Here is a 14,496-nt window from a genome sequence, read left to right as displayed (position 1 = left end):
CAGAAGTGGTGGTGGAAGGCATGTTGATGGTTTTGTGGTTGTTGGTTTTTTTGTAATAAAAGATTGTTTGTTTGGGTGTGATGATCCAGAAGAGGAGATTGGCACTGATGGAGGGAGGGAATAGATCTTTTTATAGACGAAAAATCAAGCCTCCCACCAGTACCTCTGCTCATAGAGAGAGAGAGAGAGAGAGATGGCCTCTCCTATTCTCTCGCCACCGTCGAATCCGACGACTCCTAGAAGAGGCAACGCTCGGTCGCGAAAGAAAAGAATAATACCATCCCTTTGACTTGCTCCCGCCACCAGACCAAACGTCAATGAAACCACGAAGGGCATGGTCTCCTATTGCCCGTCATGTGGGGCGTCTTAGTATTGTGCCCCCTTAATATTGTTCTTGGGGACAACAATGAACGCGCTTTGACCACGAGGCCAGGGGCGTCGGTGACCATGAGTCTCCAGCTAGCCAAGTCGGGGGCAAGTTACGGGATGCCCAGTTTTTCTAGCGGTTATTGGCTTTGTGGGCTGGCGCAAGAAAGAAGTCGACTTTTTTTTTCGATACACTCGTAAGCATCTGGCAAAGACATCATGATGCTATTGGGCAATGATGTAACAGAGTGGTGGTGGTTCGAGCCGGGGCTTAGTATTGTTCCCCCCTTAGTATTGTTCCCCCCTTAGTATTGTTCCCCCCTTAGTATTGTTCCCTCCCGCCCTCCATCCCTTTTTCTCCCACCCCCTTTCCTCACAACTTCCCGCCTCACCCAGCTAGGCCCAGGAACTAGATCCCCAAATGGAAAGCAATGCGAACAAGCAATATCTCAAACACAGTCTCGGCCATCCCAGCCCCTCCGCAGTATCCCGCTTGAAAAAGGAAAAACATAACAAACACCGTCGCTTCTCCAAAGAAAACGACGAAAAGCCACTTTGTTTTTGGTGGCAACGCTTTAGGGACGGCAAAGATATCGCTTTGAGGCGACAGGGCAGGTAGCTAGCCAGCCAACCAGCCTACCGCCTCGCCGCCGCCAGCCCCAAACGGCACGATTCGATTCAGAAGCGGTAGTAAGGAAGCCTAGACTCTGTCAGCAAGAGATACGCCTGGCCTAGGCACTGATATCCGTGGTACGGGTCGAATTGAGGAGGTAAAAACATGGGAGAGAAACGGCATAGAGAAGAAAGGGTTTGAGGTGGGAGAAAGAAGAAGAAAAACCAACCATTTCCCCCTCAGGGTAATAACGGCCCAAGTCGCGCCATTCTCATCGACCTCCTTATCGACCTTTGTCGAAAACGAAATGGCACTCATAATCCCATCACCAAGCTTCTCGTTCAGCACGGCCTTGTACGCATACCCATAATTCTGCACGACCTCGAACAGGCGGTAGATGAGCGGCTCGACGGGTGGCATGGGGCCCGAGTGGCCGCGGTCGGGGAAGCTGAGCATCTCGTTGGCGATCGCCTCGCGCGGCACGCCCAGCAGCGCCGACAGCTTGTCGACATCCTCGGCCGACGCCTGCGCCTGCCCGTAGAATAGCGCGGCCACGGCCACCTCGTTGCGCCCGATCTGCGATGCGATCGCCTCGAAGCTGAGCCCCTTCTCCGTCTTCGCGTCGAACAGCGACTTGGAGTACGCCGGCAGCCGGGACACGATTGAGCTCTGCAGCATTTGTTAGTTAGGTTACTGTTAAGTAGTTCGCCTGCAAGCTGCTTTGCCCCCCCCCCCCCCCCCCCCCCCCCCCCCCCTTTTTTTTTTATTTGACGGGAGGGTTGGTGCTTACGTCGAGGGTAGCGAGTCTCTGTTGTCCAGACATACTTGCTAGATTGTAGGTGGTGGTGTTTACTTGTCTGCTTGTATGTGTATCTGTATGTGGGGGTAGGTGTGTGTGTACGTGTGTCAGTGTGTGAGAGAGATTATGTGTGTGTGAGAGATTATGTGTGTGTGAGAGAGATTATGTGTGTGTGAGAGAGATTATGTGTGTGAGAGAGATTATGTGTGTGTGAGAGTGTGTTGTATCTGTGTGTTTGTGTTTGTGTTTGTGTTTGTGCTGTTTGGCTGGATCAATGGAAGAGAAGACGGGCAAGAGACGAGTTCTCCTGACGGCCGGCCACTTTATATAAGTAGACGTGTACACAGAACAAGTTAGCACATATCCCAATGCATTGACTTAGTCCATCATCAGCAGGTCGTCATGATCGTGGTAAGAGAGGGGCGGAGGATGTACCACTAGCTAGGTGAGAACCCCGCGTCCTGGGGCGGGTGAATGCCGCCCTGGTTAATGCACGCAGTCCCCGCTCAAGGAGAAAAACCGGAGACTCGGGAAGCTTGACGCGGGGTGGCCCAGTGCAGCATTCACACATAAGAGCCGCGGAAATGAACGAGCAAACAAGTGCTTCTCTTATCTTGATTGTCACTGAATAGCAAGAGAGAAAAAACCAGACGGAGATCCCTTGGCCACCTGTATGTGCTGCTACTGTTTAGTAAACAACTCTTCTGCGGATTACTGTATGCCATTCCTGTGAGGAAAACGCGGTATCCAAGCGTGGGTTTTCAGGCTTCGTTCCCGGTTTTCAATGGTCCTCGAAGCAACGCAGACGGAGGCCGAGTAAGCAGCTCGCAGGTGCACTATCATTGACGTCTCAGGGCCTCTGAAGCAACCGTGAAGTAAGTCACTGACAAAGCACCCAACGTCGTACCAGGATGTCATTTATCCTGAAATTGACTCTATGTTTCATTCTCTAGTTCATGTCTAGATGGTTTGAAGCTCAGAATCCCAGCCACTTGAAGAAGGACCTTTGCTTGGTCCAGTCTCGCTTCGTTGCTGACTCTAGATCATCGACATTGAGAATGCCGACGCCTTCCTCGATAAGAACCTCCCAAATGCGGTTCCTGATGTGGATTGGCCATGGGGGGGTGTCCCAGTACCGCGCAAGAAGCCCCCTTTTGTGGGCTTCCTGCACCTGTCTCCGGATCTTATCGAGCTGCGCGCCCGTCGGCCCATTGGTCCACCAGACATTTCCGATGTTTCGCCAGAACGAGACGCTGGCATACCACGAGTTTGTAGAGTTGTAAGGCGAATTTTCAAGCCGCTCCAGGGGGGCATCGAAGAAGGCGTCTCGGTAGGTAGCGTTGGCCACGACCTGGTCAAACGGCGTGTTGCCGGTCCCTACCACGGTGACCTGGCGGAGGTGGATCTCGCCATCTTCAATAAAGGTCAGCCAGCCTCGCTCGCGTAGAGGGGCGAGCTGCTTCATGACCCACGGCCACGTCTCTGGGCCGTCCGTCTTCAGATCGACGAGGAGGGTCAAAGTCTGGCCAGGGTCCGTGTCAAAGACGCCGCAGCGAGAGGCATTGTAGAACTCGGTCGACGGGTTCTGCTTCGTCAAAATCTCAACCAGAGGGTTGACGTAGAGGGAGGTGAAGGTCCGGTTTGGCTGCAGGGCTGCGATGTCGTGTCCTACCCAAAGCTGGTCGCCATCGCGCAACCAGACGTCGGCCTCGACGCTGGTGCAGCCAGCATGGAGAGCCGAGAAGACGGGGACCCTGCGCCAGTAGTCGTTGTGGGAATGGCAGGGCACCGGAGTGACGTCCCGCAGAAAGTCGGTGGGATACCAGGCGAGGCCTTCGGTGCCCGTGCCCGGCTGGCCCCAGTTCCCGAGAGGGTCGTCCGGGGAGCCGCAGGCGCGACGCAGACGGCAAACATGGTGCAGGACCACCTGCGGGGCGAAATTCAGCAGCAGCAAGAGGGCCCTAGAAACGGATCCAGCACGGTCAGCAGGCGGGTACTATTCTGTTGACTTGAGGCCAACAATCTTTTTTTGGGGTGTGGCCTTTGTATCCTACGGCAGGGCTAGCCCGCAGGCGACGAGACACGGGCGCCACCCGCCATGTCTCCGGGGCTTCGTCCGAGCAACATCACCACGCGCATTTGAGATGGTGTTTGCAGTCAGGTCGGCATCGTACTCAATTGACGTGTCATGTGCAACTCCTTCGTCTAAAGGGCTCGAGGGCACAGGCACGTAGCCTTGGCGCTGTGTCCGGGTCGTCGTTTCTGGATCGATCCAGGAAGCCATAGCAGTGCGGATGGCAGCGACAAATCCACCTCGCCCGGCCTGGGGATGATGCGTATTGCGGGCGTTCGTTGTTATTGTACCGGTAGTTGCTGTTATTGTCGTTGCGCGAGTCGATGGAGAAACTCGGCAACTGCCAACCCTAGCTCGAGGACCCCGACTTCCAATAAGTGTCGCTCCATCTGTGACCTCATCGTGGACGTGGGAATCCATCTCGTGACCCACACCTTGAACATCCGGCTCCGAAGCCCTTATAAGCGGTGGTGACTGATGTTCCATTGGCTGCGATTTATCCGTACGGCGGGATACTTTGCAAGAAACTGCATGGTCACCTTTAAAAGCATTTTTGGGTTCCGCATCCGGCCGTTTATACGTATATAAGCTCAAACGCCTCGGGATGGACATGACCAACTGAAGGAGCCGAAAATGGGTCCCTGTGCCTTCTGACAATGAGTACTGGGCACGGCGTTTAATAAGTGCGAGAATTGTCGTTTCATCTCGGGGTTGGCGCTGAAGACCCGTCATAGTGTACATGTACGGCGTTTTCCGTATTACGTCGGTACGTACTAGAAACCTTAATGTAATTTATTGTGGAGAAAAGGCGATCTGAGCTCTGGCTAAGCCGCCAAACTACTTGACATTGACGCCCCGCATCTTATCTTATCGGGCTCTATCCGGAGTGTGGTGGATTTTATTTCTTTGCTTTGCATCTGCAACGTGGAACTGGCACAGCAGACATACCACCCTCATCCCCTAGGTACCTCCTACCGGTACCTTATAGCTCCCATAGTCTCGTCTTGAACCCGAGAACAAGGTCATTGCAATGCCTCACAAACATACCCGCCGGGAAAAGGACCAGTCAACGTAAGTACACGATTCTTTATTCCGTCGACACGTCTCTTCTTCGATCTGACGATGCCGCAGTTTTGACCTTCCGCCGTCGCAAGTTGCCAGACCGCTCCCAGTCACTTCCATATCCAAGAAGAACGCGTCGCTGCCCAAGAAAAATGGGCAGCACGGCAAGAAGAACGCACAGGGAAGCAGCAGCGATGCCCCGCCCAAGAGCTATCTGAAGAGGAAACGCGCCGATGCGGCTGCCGACGATGTGCCGCGCGCGTTCAAGCGTCTGATGGCATTTGCCGGCGGCCAGAAGACTAGGTCCGGCCTCGACAATGGCGATCAGAAGGGTAAAAAGGTAAAAGGAAAGGGGGCAAAGGCTCCGGCAGCCCCCGCGTCAACGGTATCCTCAACAACCGAAGACTTGACAATCAGACCAGGAGAGCGCCTCTCTGAGTTCAACCAGCGCGTGGACGCAGCCCTCCCCCTCAGCGGACTAGTCAAGACGATTAAGGTTGGCAAAGACCCGCTGGGCCTAAAGATCAAGCGCACAAAGAAGGAGAGGAAGATGCACAAGATGTACGACGAGTGGAGGGAAGAGGACAGGAAGATCAAGGAGCAGAAGGAGGAGGAGGCCGAGGAGGCCGAGGAGCGTGAGCTGGAGGAGGGCAATCTGGGCGTCACCTGGAGGCTGGACCAGGAAGCCCAGGGGAAGAAGAAGAAGGGTAAAAAGGGCAAGGTGATTGGCGAATCGACCAGCAAGGAAGAAGACCCATGGCTGGAGATTGTGAAGAAGAGGGGAGAAGCCAAAGTCGGCATTCACGATGTTGCGCCTCCGCCCGACTTGAGGCCAGTGCAGGCAAAGCTGCTTGTCCGCGGCGCCAAGGTCGACGTCGAGAACATTCCAAAGTCTGCTGGCAGTCTCCGGCAGCGCGAGGAGCTACAGACCATCCGCGATCAAGTCGTGGCTTCATATCGCAAGGCAATGAGCGAAAGGAGGCCGGCAGTCCCGGGCTCCAACGAAGAAACAGATGAGACTTAGGTTTAGAGATCCCTCTACTATGCATATACATTAGATATCATGCCTCGATGTCGATGGATCTTTTCGAAATATGTCCTGGTTTGCTACTACTCCATGTTTGTGTTTATCATATATCTCATTTTCTATTTAGAATTTCAGATTGTAGGTACACCTACATTACCTCAGTTTTGTGTTGCGCCTAGAGACCATGGCAGTCTCGGCGTCAAAAAAAGTCGAAAATAGATATGGTCCCAAGGCAAGTTAGGTATGATGCTTCGAGGAAACCGAAATCTCCATCCGACGAGAGAGTTCGGGCTTCTAATCACAGTGGACTCATTAAATTACAACCTCGCTGTTCAGGCAGGCACGGCACGGCACGGGCAAAGCTTTTTCGGTGGCAGACTCAAACAGGGCGCCTACCCCACCTTCAGCTTGCCCCTCCACGTAGAAAAAAACAGCGAAAACGGCCACCGAAACATGCGCCACAGCGACGCTTTGTGATCTCACATTTTCAAGGAACATCTAAGAAACCACGAGCACCTGCGTTCAATTCTGGTATCGACCTACAACCATCGCCAATTTTTTTCTCACCCAATGATGAGACGTATCGCGGCATCACAATGAGCGGAGTCGGTCTCGAGGACTTGATCGAGGACCTCATTCCTGAAATCGCCTATTCGGGCGAAAATGGTGAGCCAAGTCGGGGCCTCTTTTCGCGTGACTTCTCGGCGTCAGAGAAATGAGAAATGAGAAAATGAGAATGACCTGCATTGAAGATCGCGAAGCTAACTGAGCTTGATAAAGGCGTGCCGGTCTCGTCGCTGCTGAAAATTGTTCGGCAGTATCACGCAAGCATCGGGGGAGGAGGAAATGGAAATGCGCTCCTCGAAGGCGATGCCCTAGGAGGGCCGCAGGGAGCCGGCCAAAATGCGGCCAGCGTGGAGATTATCCTGTCCGACGCTGAGATGAGGTCTGCGCGCTGGGCCTGGGACTGGTTGCGATCCCGCCCGCAGATCCTGGTCAACGGCAACAAGAAATGGAATCGGCTCGACTTGGACGAGGTTCTGGCCCTCCCCGAAGCAGAGACGGCCGAAAAACAAGCGCCAAACGCGCAAACCAAAGCCGAGACGGGCGACACTCCGCAGCCGTCGTCGGCCGTTGTTGCAGCTAGAGGCACGCGGCAAAAAGGCAAAACCCCAAAACCCAAGAAGGCCACCCTCTCTGTGCGGCCACGGATCCATCCCGCGGAGGATCTTGTCTGGCAGACCTTAACTCGCCACGGCGTCGACTATAAGCGCGTGCCCGTCCTCGAATGGAAATGCCTGCTGGGCATCGCCTCGGCCAGGGCCGAGGGCATCCTCCAGAGCGACCTCCGGCGCCTAGTCGACCAAGACAAGCGCTCCCTCCCTAAGCGAACCGACTCCCTGGCTAAAAAGGGCTACATCGTCAAGAGGACCATCGTCGTCCAGAAAATGAAGACAAGCAAGCTCTGGCTGATTGACTTTGCGCCCCCCATTCTGGAAAAGGACAGCGGCGGCCTCGACCTGTCGCCGGAGACGCTGACCAAGGACTTGGAACCTGTCGCCTGGCACGAGAAATGGACCGGCAACAACATTGATATCGAGGCGCTGGGAAGGACCTTTGTGGCCATTGTCAAGGCCTGGGGCATAATCAAATACTGCGACCTGCGGGCCAAGATGGGAGTCCCAGGCAAAGTCTGGCAGATGAAGACCTTGGCGAAGAACGTGCAGCGCGTCGTCGACATGGGCGTGCTGAAGTACACGGCTGCGTCTTTCCCGGGCTCGGGCACGCGAAAGGTCTTCAAGGACTGTCTCAAATTCATGCGAGACTTCCGCGACGAGGAATGGGACAGGTTTCTAGCAACGGGCAAGAAGACGTCACAGTACTCTGACGCGACTCGCCACCGCGAACCGAAGCCCAACGCCCTGGTGCTGTATGGCAAGTCAGAGCAGGACAAAGAGAAGAAGGGCCAGCGCAAGCAAAGGCAGAGACGGATTTGCCCAGGCTGGACGCCCGAGCAACCACTTGCCCAAAATGTCTTCGAGGTTCTTCAAAGCTCTGGGCTCGACGGAGCGTCCAATCCCCAAGTTAGCGTCGCCACCATCGGATATGGCTTCCGTCGGTATATGGCGAGCCACCTCACAAAGGTTGCCGAAACCCAGCAGCCGCCGCATCTGAAGAAGTTCCAGGTTGTTAGCAATCTAGTCCGCAAGGGGAAGACCTCTGCATACATGTTCTCGGTTCCCCAAGCCGAAACCGCGCCTGACCATGATGCCGCCTCCCAGGCTGAAGGGGCAGGGGATAAGGACAGGCTGGACGAGGCCCCTGTCTCAAATGAAGAACCGCCAAAGGCGACTGTTGCAGATGCATATGGATTTGGCAATATTCGGCCCAAGGTATTCCCCAGCTCAAAAAACGCCTCTCTTGCAGACCTTTGCCGTTTGGCTAGGAAGCCTCACCGCTTCGGGAGACGGAAGAAGGCGTTCTCCAGCCAGGTAGAAAAGGCCCCCGAAGTCGATGCTTCCGAGGTTCCAGCACAATATACCATTCCCGAAGACCTTCCGGGCTCAAATACGGCAAAGACCACCAAAGAGGACATCGAGCTCCCAGAGGCCGGCCCTGTTCGACCTCCAAAGCGGTCTTTTGACGAGATGGACGAGGAAGACCAGGCTGCTGAAGAGGCTGGACCTGCTCAACTCCAGCAGCTTGATAGCATTGTCGTCGATGTCCCGTCTCATGAAAGCCCTACTGGAGGTCATGACCCCGCTAAGACTGCCTGTCCAGAGGTTGAACCTGTTGGCCTACAGCAGCCCGGTACCATTGTCGTCGATGCTCCGCCTGATAGGAGCCAAGATACGGAAAATACAGAAGATGCTGACCTTAGATTGGTTCCCGAAGTCTACTTTGGCGTTCCTGGCTCATTGAACCCCTTGCCTAGAAAGCGTGGCAAGCCGAGACGGTCACTGGTCGTGAAAATTAGATTAGAGGCGCTGAAAAAACGAAACCAGGAGAAATTACCTGACGAGCCAACATCAAGCCACGACCAGACACCTACAGTGCCCAACACAGTAGCTGATAGTATGGACATTGAAGAAGATCCCCCTGCAGAGACCATCTTGCCGGCCAGCTACAATGGACTCGTCGGGAGGCTAGAGCTCAGTCATACAGACCGCGTTGTCAACTTCTTTCGGCGCCGTGGGAGGGCGGCCAAGCAGCCTATTCCCATCCACATCGATAAGATATCCGAGAGTCCCTCCATACAAGATGCTACAGAAAGCAATGGCAAGACCTTGACTTTTGTCATGAAAGAAGCTGAGGATGGAATCTCACCCGAGAACTACGTTTTCGTCTTTGCCGACGGCGAAGAGATCCAGAGAACGGCGGCTTGGATTCGAAGGGAAGTCATCAAGCTAGGGCCTAATACGGCAACAAGCCAGGCGGCGTCGGCTAAGCCTACTGTTGTACACTCTGTTAAGCCCGACGTTGAACCATTACCATCGAGTCCTCAAGGCCAAGAAAATCCACGAGAGGGGGCCCCGCTAGAGTCGCCATCTCGTGGTCGGGGTCATGGTCGTGGACGCCGGGGTCGTGGTGGACGCCGTGGCGGTCGGTTATCTTCAGTCACAGTCAGGGCTTTCAAGTCTTTCAAGTGCGACACCTGCGGCGGCGCCTGGAAAAATGATATCGGGCTCAAGTATCATCAGACCAAGGCTCAGACTCCGTGCAACCCGGACTTCACCCCCGAATCTGTAGCCGAGCGAGCTTTGAAACGCCGAAGACTGTCGCCTTTTCCGCCTACTTCCACTACGGGCTTGGGCGATGAAGATGGGATGCCATTGAGCCGCCTGCGGCGCTCGAGGATGACGAAACGGGGAGAGCGGCCGCGCCGCTCGCACCTCCAAGTCCGACAAGCAATGCGACCAAAACCAGATGTAGACTCCGGCGCATTTCGAGGTATCGGCGACAAGCTTTGGGAGAGTCTTGGTGCTGGGTCTTACAGCCTAAGCCTCCGAAAGCCAGATATCGCGAGACAATCCTCAGATAGCCTCGTCTCACAGCCAGCATCTAGCGTCAACAAAGACCCCCCAGCTTCGCTCGGCAGTGGTGAGGCCAGATCTTCCGGCCTCAGCCTTGTGCCAGGATCTTCCAAGCCCATGGAAGTTGACACGTCCCAGGCGCCCTACAGTGAGCCTTTGGCAACACGTGCTCAACACTCGCTAGAGACAGGCAGCCCTGTCGCGCAGTCTACATTTGCCAGCGGACGGCCTGCTGTGCAATTATCATCGTCGGGGCCCGACAAGACGGCACTTCCACATGCCAATGACAATTCGGAACCCCCTAATAACAATGCTCCTGAAGCTCAGAGGACGCCTCTCCCACCTGTCGTTGATGATATTCAGCCGCTACTAGGAGTCGAAGCATCGCCATACCCGGAGAGGGTCCTCCAAACGGGCCAACCCGAAACTGGCAAGCGAGGCAACGCTAAATCCTCGAAACTGTCCAAAAAGAAGGACAAGCGGCATGAAAAGGACGAGAATCCCGCAGCAGTACTACCTGTGGCAGAGGAGCAAGCGACCACCAAGCCATTCGAGCCCACGACAGATTACGAGCGCATGTCAACCGAAAGCAAGCGCCGCATTGCCCAGGCCTACGACATCATCAATTACCTACTGGACAACAGCTCTGGCGTGTTTCCTGGGGACAAGGCCCTTTTCTACGCCGTGACAAAGGTGTTCCTGAAGGAGTTTAGAAACCAGGTTCCCCCAACCTGGAAGAGCTACTTCAGCGCGGTTAAAGCCTTAGAGGCCCGTAAAGAGGCTACGGTGCACACCCACATGCTGAGGACGGAAAGGGGTAGGCTTCTTACTTGCTCCTTGCTCATGAGGACAGGAGTTGACCCAACTAGCTCGATCCCGACCATGATGAAGAGGAAAATGCGGGACATGTGGCCGAACGTCTATATCCCGGCCGCCTTCTCCCCAACCCAGGAAGAGCTCGCGCTATTGCAGGACCTGGACAAGAAGCCGGCAAGCGTACAAAAGGAAGAAAAGGAAGACAAGCCGAACGCCAACGGCCAGAAGTTCCGCAGCAGGCGCAAAATCGACGAGATCGAGGTTTTCAATGCCCCTTATTACACTCAGAACGCGTCCAACAATAACAACACCAATAATGCGATCCAACCCATGGATCCTCTATGGATTCGAGAGTCGGAGCAGCCGCAAAAAGAGGGACCAGACAAACGAAAGCAGTCGATCCTAGATGAACTTGAAGAGAGTCCTGTGTCAAAGAGGCAGAAGACGGATGGACTTGATGCCTTGCCTATTGATCCCGAGTTGGAAACGCAGGCATATAACCAAATTTCCGAGGAATTGCAGAGAGAGAGATCAATCCTTTCACCTAGATCCCGGAAGCATACATCTCCTGATGCACGTCGCAAACTGGAATATGCTAGACAAACATATGGCAGGGATGACATTTTCAGTGGCAAAGAGCCGCCATCGGTGATCGACGCCATCAAGACTTACGGTCTTTTGCCATCGAGGCCAGGCAAGCGTGGAGGTCCAAAGCCGACAACAGGAAGGTTTGGCAAATTGCCTGCTCGGTTGGGCAGGCTCAGGAACCCCGGGCTGGACAGCTTGCCGTCCTTTTTTGGCCGCTTTTCTATTAGCAAAGAACCCGTGTCAGCAGCTCAGCCGCAAATCCAGTTTCTAGAACCCAACACGCAGCTCGAGGATGCCGAGATGTCTGTAGAAGACGAACGATTCTTTGGCGAGGGCGATGAGTACGGCAGCAGGCCGGGCTCCAGTTCATCGAGTGTGGATTCTACCGAATTCGCTACAACCCAAGAGCCTGATGTCGACTCAAATGTACCAGCGTTTGATACAAGCCAAATTTCTAGGCTGCACGGCGACGAGCCTGCAATAAAGACACCTATCACTTCGCCCAATCTTGAAGTGGCACCTCTGCCTGCCTCTACGCCTGTCTCTGAGCAAGAGCCTCAGCGCGAACCCGAGAACGGAGATGCAAAGTTTGTATTTGTCCCGCCTATTGTTATAAAAGCCTCTCAAGGCGGGTCCTGGTCGAAGCTCGGAACCGGCTACTTTCGTGGTGTTGAGGAAGCAAGCTTCACCATGGAGGGTTGGATGCCTGACCGCCACCTTCAGCTTCTCCAGAACCTGCCTACCAGCGCGGAAGATATGGCCTCGAGAAGCAAGCAAAGCCACTTCAACCCGAGTTCCTGGGTTGACCATGAATGGGGCTCCTATTATGCTCTTGTTCACCGCTGTGCAACATGGGAGCAATCAGAAACCGGCGCCGCAATACTTTCTGGGGGCTCTATTGCTCCGGATTACATGTTCATCAACTTTTCTTCATCTGAGTCAAAGGCGAGTATGAAGCCTATCATAGGCAAATGGTCTGACGAGAGGGAGTTTGGCCTGGACACGCTTCCGTACGATGACCTCGATGAAGATGACGATCTTTGTGGCATCGGATACTGCGCTGAGGTGATTGGCGACGCCAACCCGCGTCCGGCAAAGAAACACCGTATTCCCGGGCAACGGAAGATGGGCAGGCCGCAAAAGTTCAAGCTCCAGGCTATCAAAACGGGTCGCGAGCTCTCGGCTTACCCGAAATCGGCTGACGATTTCCTGCGCGACCCAGAAAAGGAGAAGGACGATATCGACTGGACGAGCGAGAACACGCGACTTGCCGCATTTGTTGTCGTCACTACGTTGCTTGGTGGTGTAGACCGAGTCGTTGACTGGGGCTTGATGATGAGGTTGTTCCCCGACTTGACGCTCAGCCAGCTTCGTCATCTTTGGGGTATTTTGCGGAAGGATCGCCAGTCGACAATTGTCAACCTGACAGACAAGTTCCGCAAGGCATTTCTCAAGGCATACTCGGACAATGAGATTCCGCCGCTCGATTTCGACAACCCTCTGGCATACGACTGGAAGCGGCTGATAAGGTGGACAATCAACCTTCACGAGGTGGAGCGCACAAGTCTGCCAGCGTCGAGAAAAGCGCTCGAGAGGCAGTTTGACGTTTCCAGCTGCAAGTACACAAACCGCGAGTGGCGTGAAGCCTACTACCACATGCAGCGTTCCGTCTTTAACAAGTTCCAGGATGCGACTTCGGAAGCGCTCGCATACCCGGTGGATGGCAATACCAAGCCGGCGCTGGATACCAACTTGACTGTCGCCATGTCCTGGACACGCGCCCTGTGCGTGACGCCCGTGGACACATATACTACCGAAGGCATCATCCACAAGCGCAACACGCTGTACCCTGGGCTGAGCAAGACGGAGATTACCGATCTGATTCTCAAGGGGGTCGACCAGCTCCAGCATGACGGCATCATTTCCAAGTCGACGTCAAAGTGGTCCAACGGACGTCGGTGGCGCTTCAACCACCGCGTGTTGGAGACGCTCGAGAAGATCTCGCACGTGGATAAGGTGGGCAAAGCGGTCGCCTTCAAGAACGAGCTGGACAAGGCCTTCCGAGCGGGCGAGACGAAGCGCGTCACGTACGTCACCAACGACGGCATGATCATGGCGCTGCTAAACATGCAGGCGTGCGGACGCATCCGCGTCAAGACGACAGGCCAGCCCAACGTGCCGCTAGGCCACGAACCGCTAAACTACGAAACACGCAAGTACACCAAGAAGTACCTGCACTTCCGCATCGACATTGTGCCGACGGACACGTACCTCTACAACAATGACCCCGAGTTCGTCCAGATGCGCGACCGCATTAGGAACACGGCACCACCGACGGCTGGGCCCGGGGGCGCGATCCCGGCGTGGTGCGACGTTTTCGGCAAGGTTGACACCAACCGGTGGCTCAAGTACCTGAGCGCGGCGCTTGTGACGCTGGCGGCGCGCGGCTCTATGCGTGCCGAAGAGCTGGTCAAGACACTCAAGCCCACCACGATGCTCTTCGAGGCGGAGCTGATCCTTGACTGGGGCGAGAAGCTCGGGCTGCTCCAGTCGCAGCTGCACGGCAGCACAGCCCTAGCCTGCATGGAGTGGTGGTGGATCGCGCTCGAGGCGCAGAAGGAAGGTCTCGAGCGCCCCAAGCCCAGAAAGGCGCTGCCAACAGGCAGGAGAAAGGCTCTGGAGGACGAGGCAGAGCAATGAGGGTGCGTAAAAATAATGGGGACGACGAGGCAATATATGAAGACAAACTAGACTTGGAGTAGAGGATTTGTCGAGGGGAGGAGGTGCGCCGGTGCAGCCTTGTAATTTTGCGGAGGCTATCTTGACTGCCGCTTATTCGTTGACATCTTTGTGGGCTTATCATTCTATCTTTCTTCATTTTACGGGCGCAAGGGCATGAAGGAGGGAGGGAGGGGGAAAAGCGATAGAGAGTTAGACCCACAGTCAACAGCCTATGATACAATACCCCTTACGCTTGTGTAGTCAGAAAATAAATGAATGCAAAATAAACACAAAATAAAGCACTAAAGTATACTTTATACCGTTTGTAGATGGGAAGTTCTCAAAAACAACACGCTTTAGACGGACGGGTTGAGGTCTGGTAATTGGTATCTTCAG

The 14,496-nt window shown here is 54.8% G+C and overlaps 4 protein-coding genes across 4 annotated transcripts; 2 read left to right on the top strand and 2 right to left on the bottom strand.

Moving 5' to 3' along the window:
• Nucleotides 1-716: 716 nt before the first annotated feature.
• B0T26DRAFT_696581 (cyanate hydratase) lies at nt 717-1,912 on the bottom strand. The gene is made up of 3 exons (XM_060441351.1): nt 1,770-1,912; nt 1,209-1,648; nt 717-1,066 (listed from the first exon to the last, which is right to left on the bottom strand). The coding sequence occupies exons 1-3, from the start codon at nt 1,800-1,802 to the stop codon at nt 1,045-1,047; spliced, it is 495 nt and encodes a 164-aa protein (XP_060300888.1). The 5' UTR covers nt 1,803-1,912; the 3' UTR covers nt 717-1,044.
• Nucleotides 1,913-2,754: 842 nt separating this feature from the next.
• Nucleotides 2,755-3,675, bottom strand: B0T26DRAFT_640026 (uncharacterized protein; the record flags this gene model as incomplete). Its single annotated transcript, XM_060437186.1, has 1 exon — nt 2,755-3,675. A coding segment is annotated over one exon (921 nt), but the record flags the coding sequence as incomplete, so codon positions are not given.
• Nucleotides 3,676-4,713: 1,038 nt separating this feature from the next.
• Nucleotides 4,714-6,224, top strand: B0T26DRAFT_696575 (uncharacterized protein). The gene is made up of 2 exons (XM_060441350.1): nt 4,714-4,923; nt 4,984-6,224. Exons 1-2 carry the CDS (start codon nt 4,883-4,885, stop codon nt 5,936-5,938), a joined length of 996 nt encoding a protein of 331 aa, XP_060300886.1. The 5' UTR covers nt 4,714-4,882; the 3' UTR covers nt 5,939-6,224.
• A 313-nt stretch (nt 6,225-6,537) lies between these two features.
• B0T26DRAFT_672625 (uncharacterized protein) lies at nt 6,538-14,079 on the top strand (the record flags this gene model as incomplete). The annotated part of the gene is made up of 2 exons (XM_060439480.1): nt 6,538-6,607; nt 6,722-14,079. The coding sequence occupies 2 exons, from the start codon at nt 6,538-6,540 to the stop codon at nt 14,077-14,079; spliced, it is 7,428 nt and encodes a 2,475-aa protein (XP_060300885.1).
• Nucleotides 14,080-14,496: the final 417 nt, after the last annotated feature.

The sequence above is a fragment of the Lasiosphaeria miniovina genome, assembly GCF_030549165.1.
Source record: "Lasiosphaeria miniovina strain SMH2392-1A chromosome Unknown B0T26scaffold_2, whole genome shotgun sequence".
Classification (NCBI taxonomy): Eukaryota; Fungi; Ascomycota; class Sordariomycetes; order Sordariales; family Lasiosphaeriaceae; genus Lasiosphaeria; species Lasiosphaeria miniovina.
Note: the sequence above shows the minus strand (reverse complement) of the source record. Positions and strands in the feature narration are given on the sequence as shown.

Excerpts from the sequence above, each read along its gene's own strand:
- B0T26DRAFT_696575 (XM_060441350.1), top strand. The coding sequence starts at position 4,883 with ATGCCTCACAAACATACCCGCCGGGAAAAGGACCAGTCAAC. Across the intron at positions 4,924-4,983 it reads CGGGAAAAGGACCAGTCAAC|TTTTGACCTTCCGCCGTCGC; the intron begins GTAAGTACACGA and ends ACGATGCCGCAG.
- B0T26DRAFT_696581 (XM_060441351.1), bottom strand. The coding sequence starts at position 1,802 with ATGTCTGGACAACAGAGACTCGCTACCCTCGAC. Across the intron at positions 1,649-1,769 it reads AGAGACTCGCTACCCTCGAC|AGCTCAATCGTGTCCCGGCT; the intron begins GTAAGCACCAAC and ends CAAATGCTGCAG. Across the intron at positions 1,067-1,208 it reads ATTACCCTGAGGGGGAAATG|GCTTCCTTACTACCGCTTCT; the intron begins GTTGGTTTTTCT and ends GACAGAGTCTAG.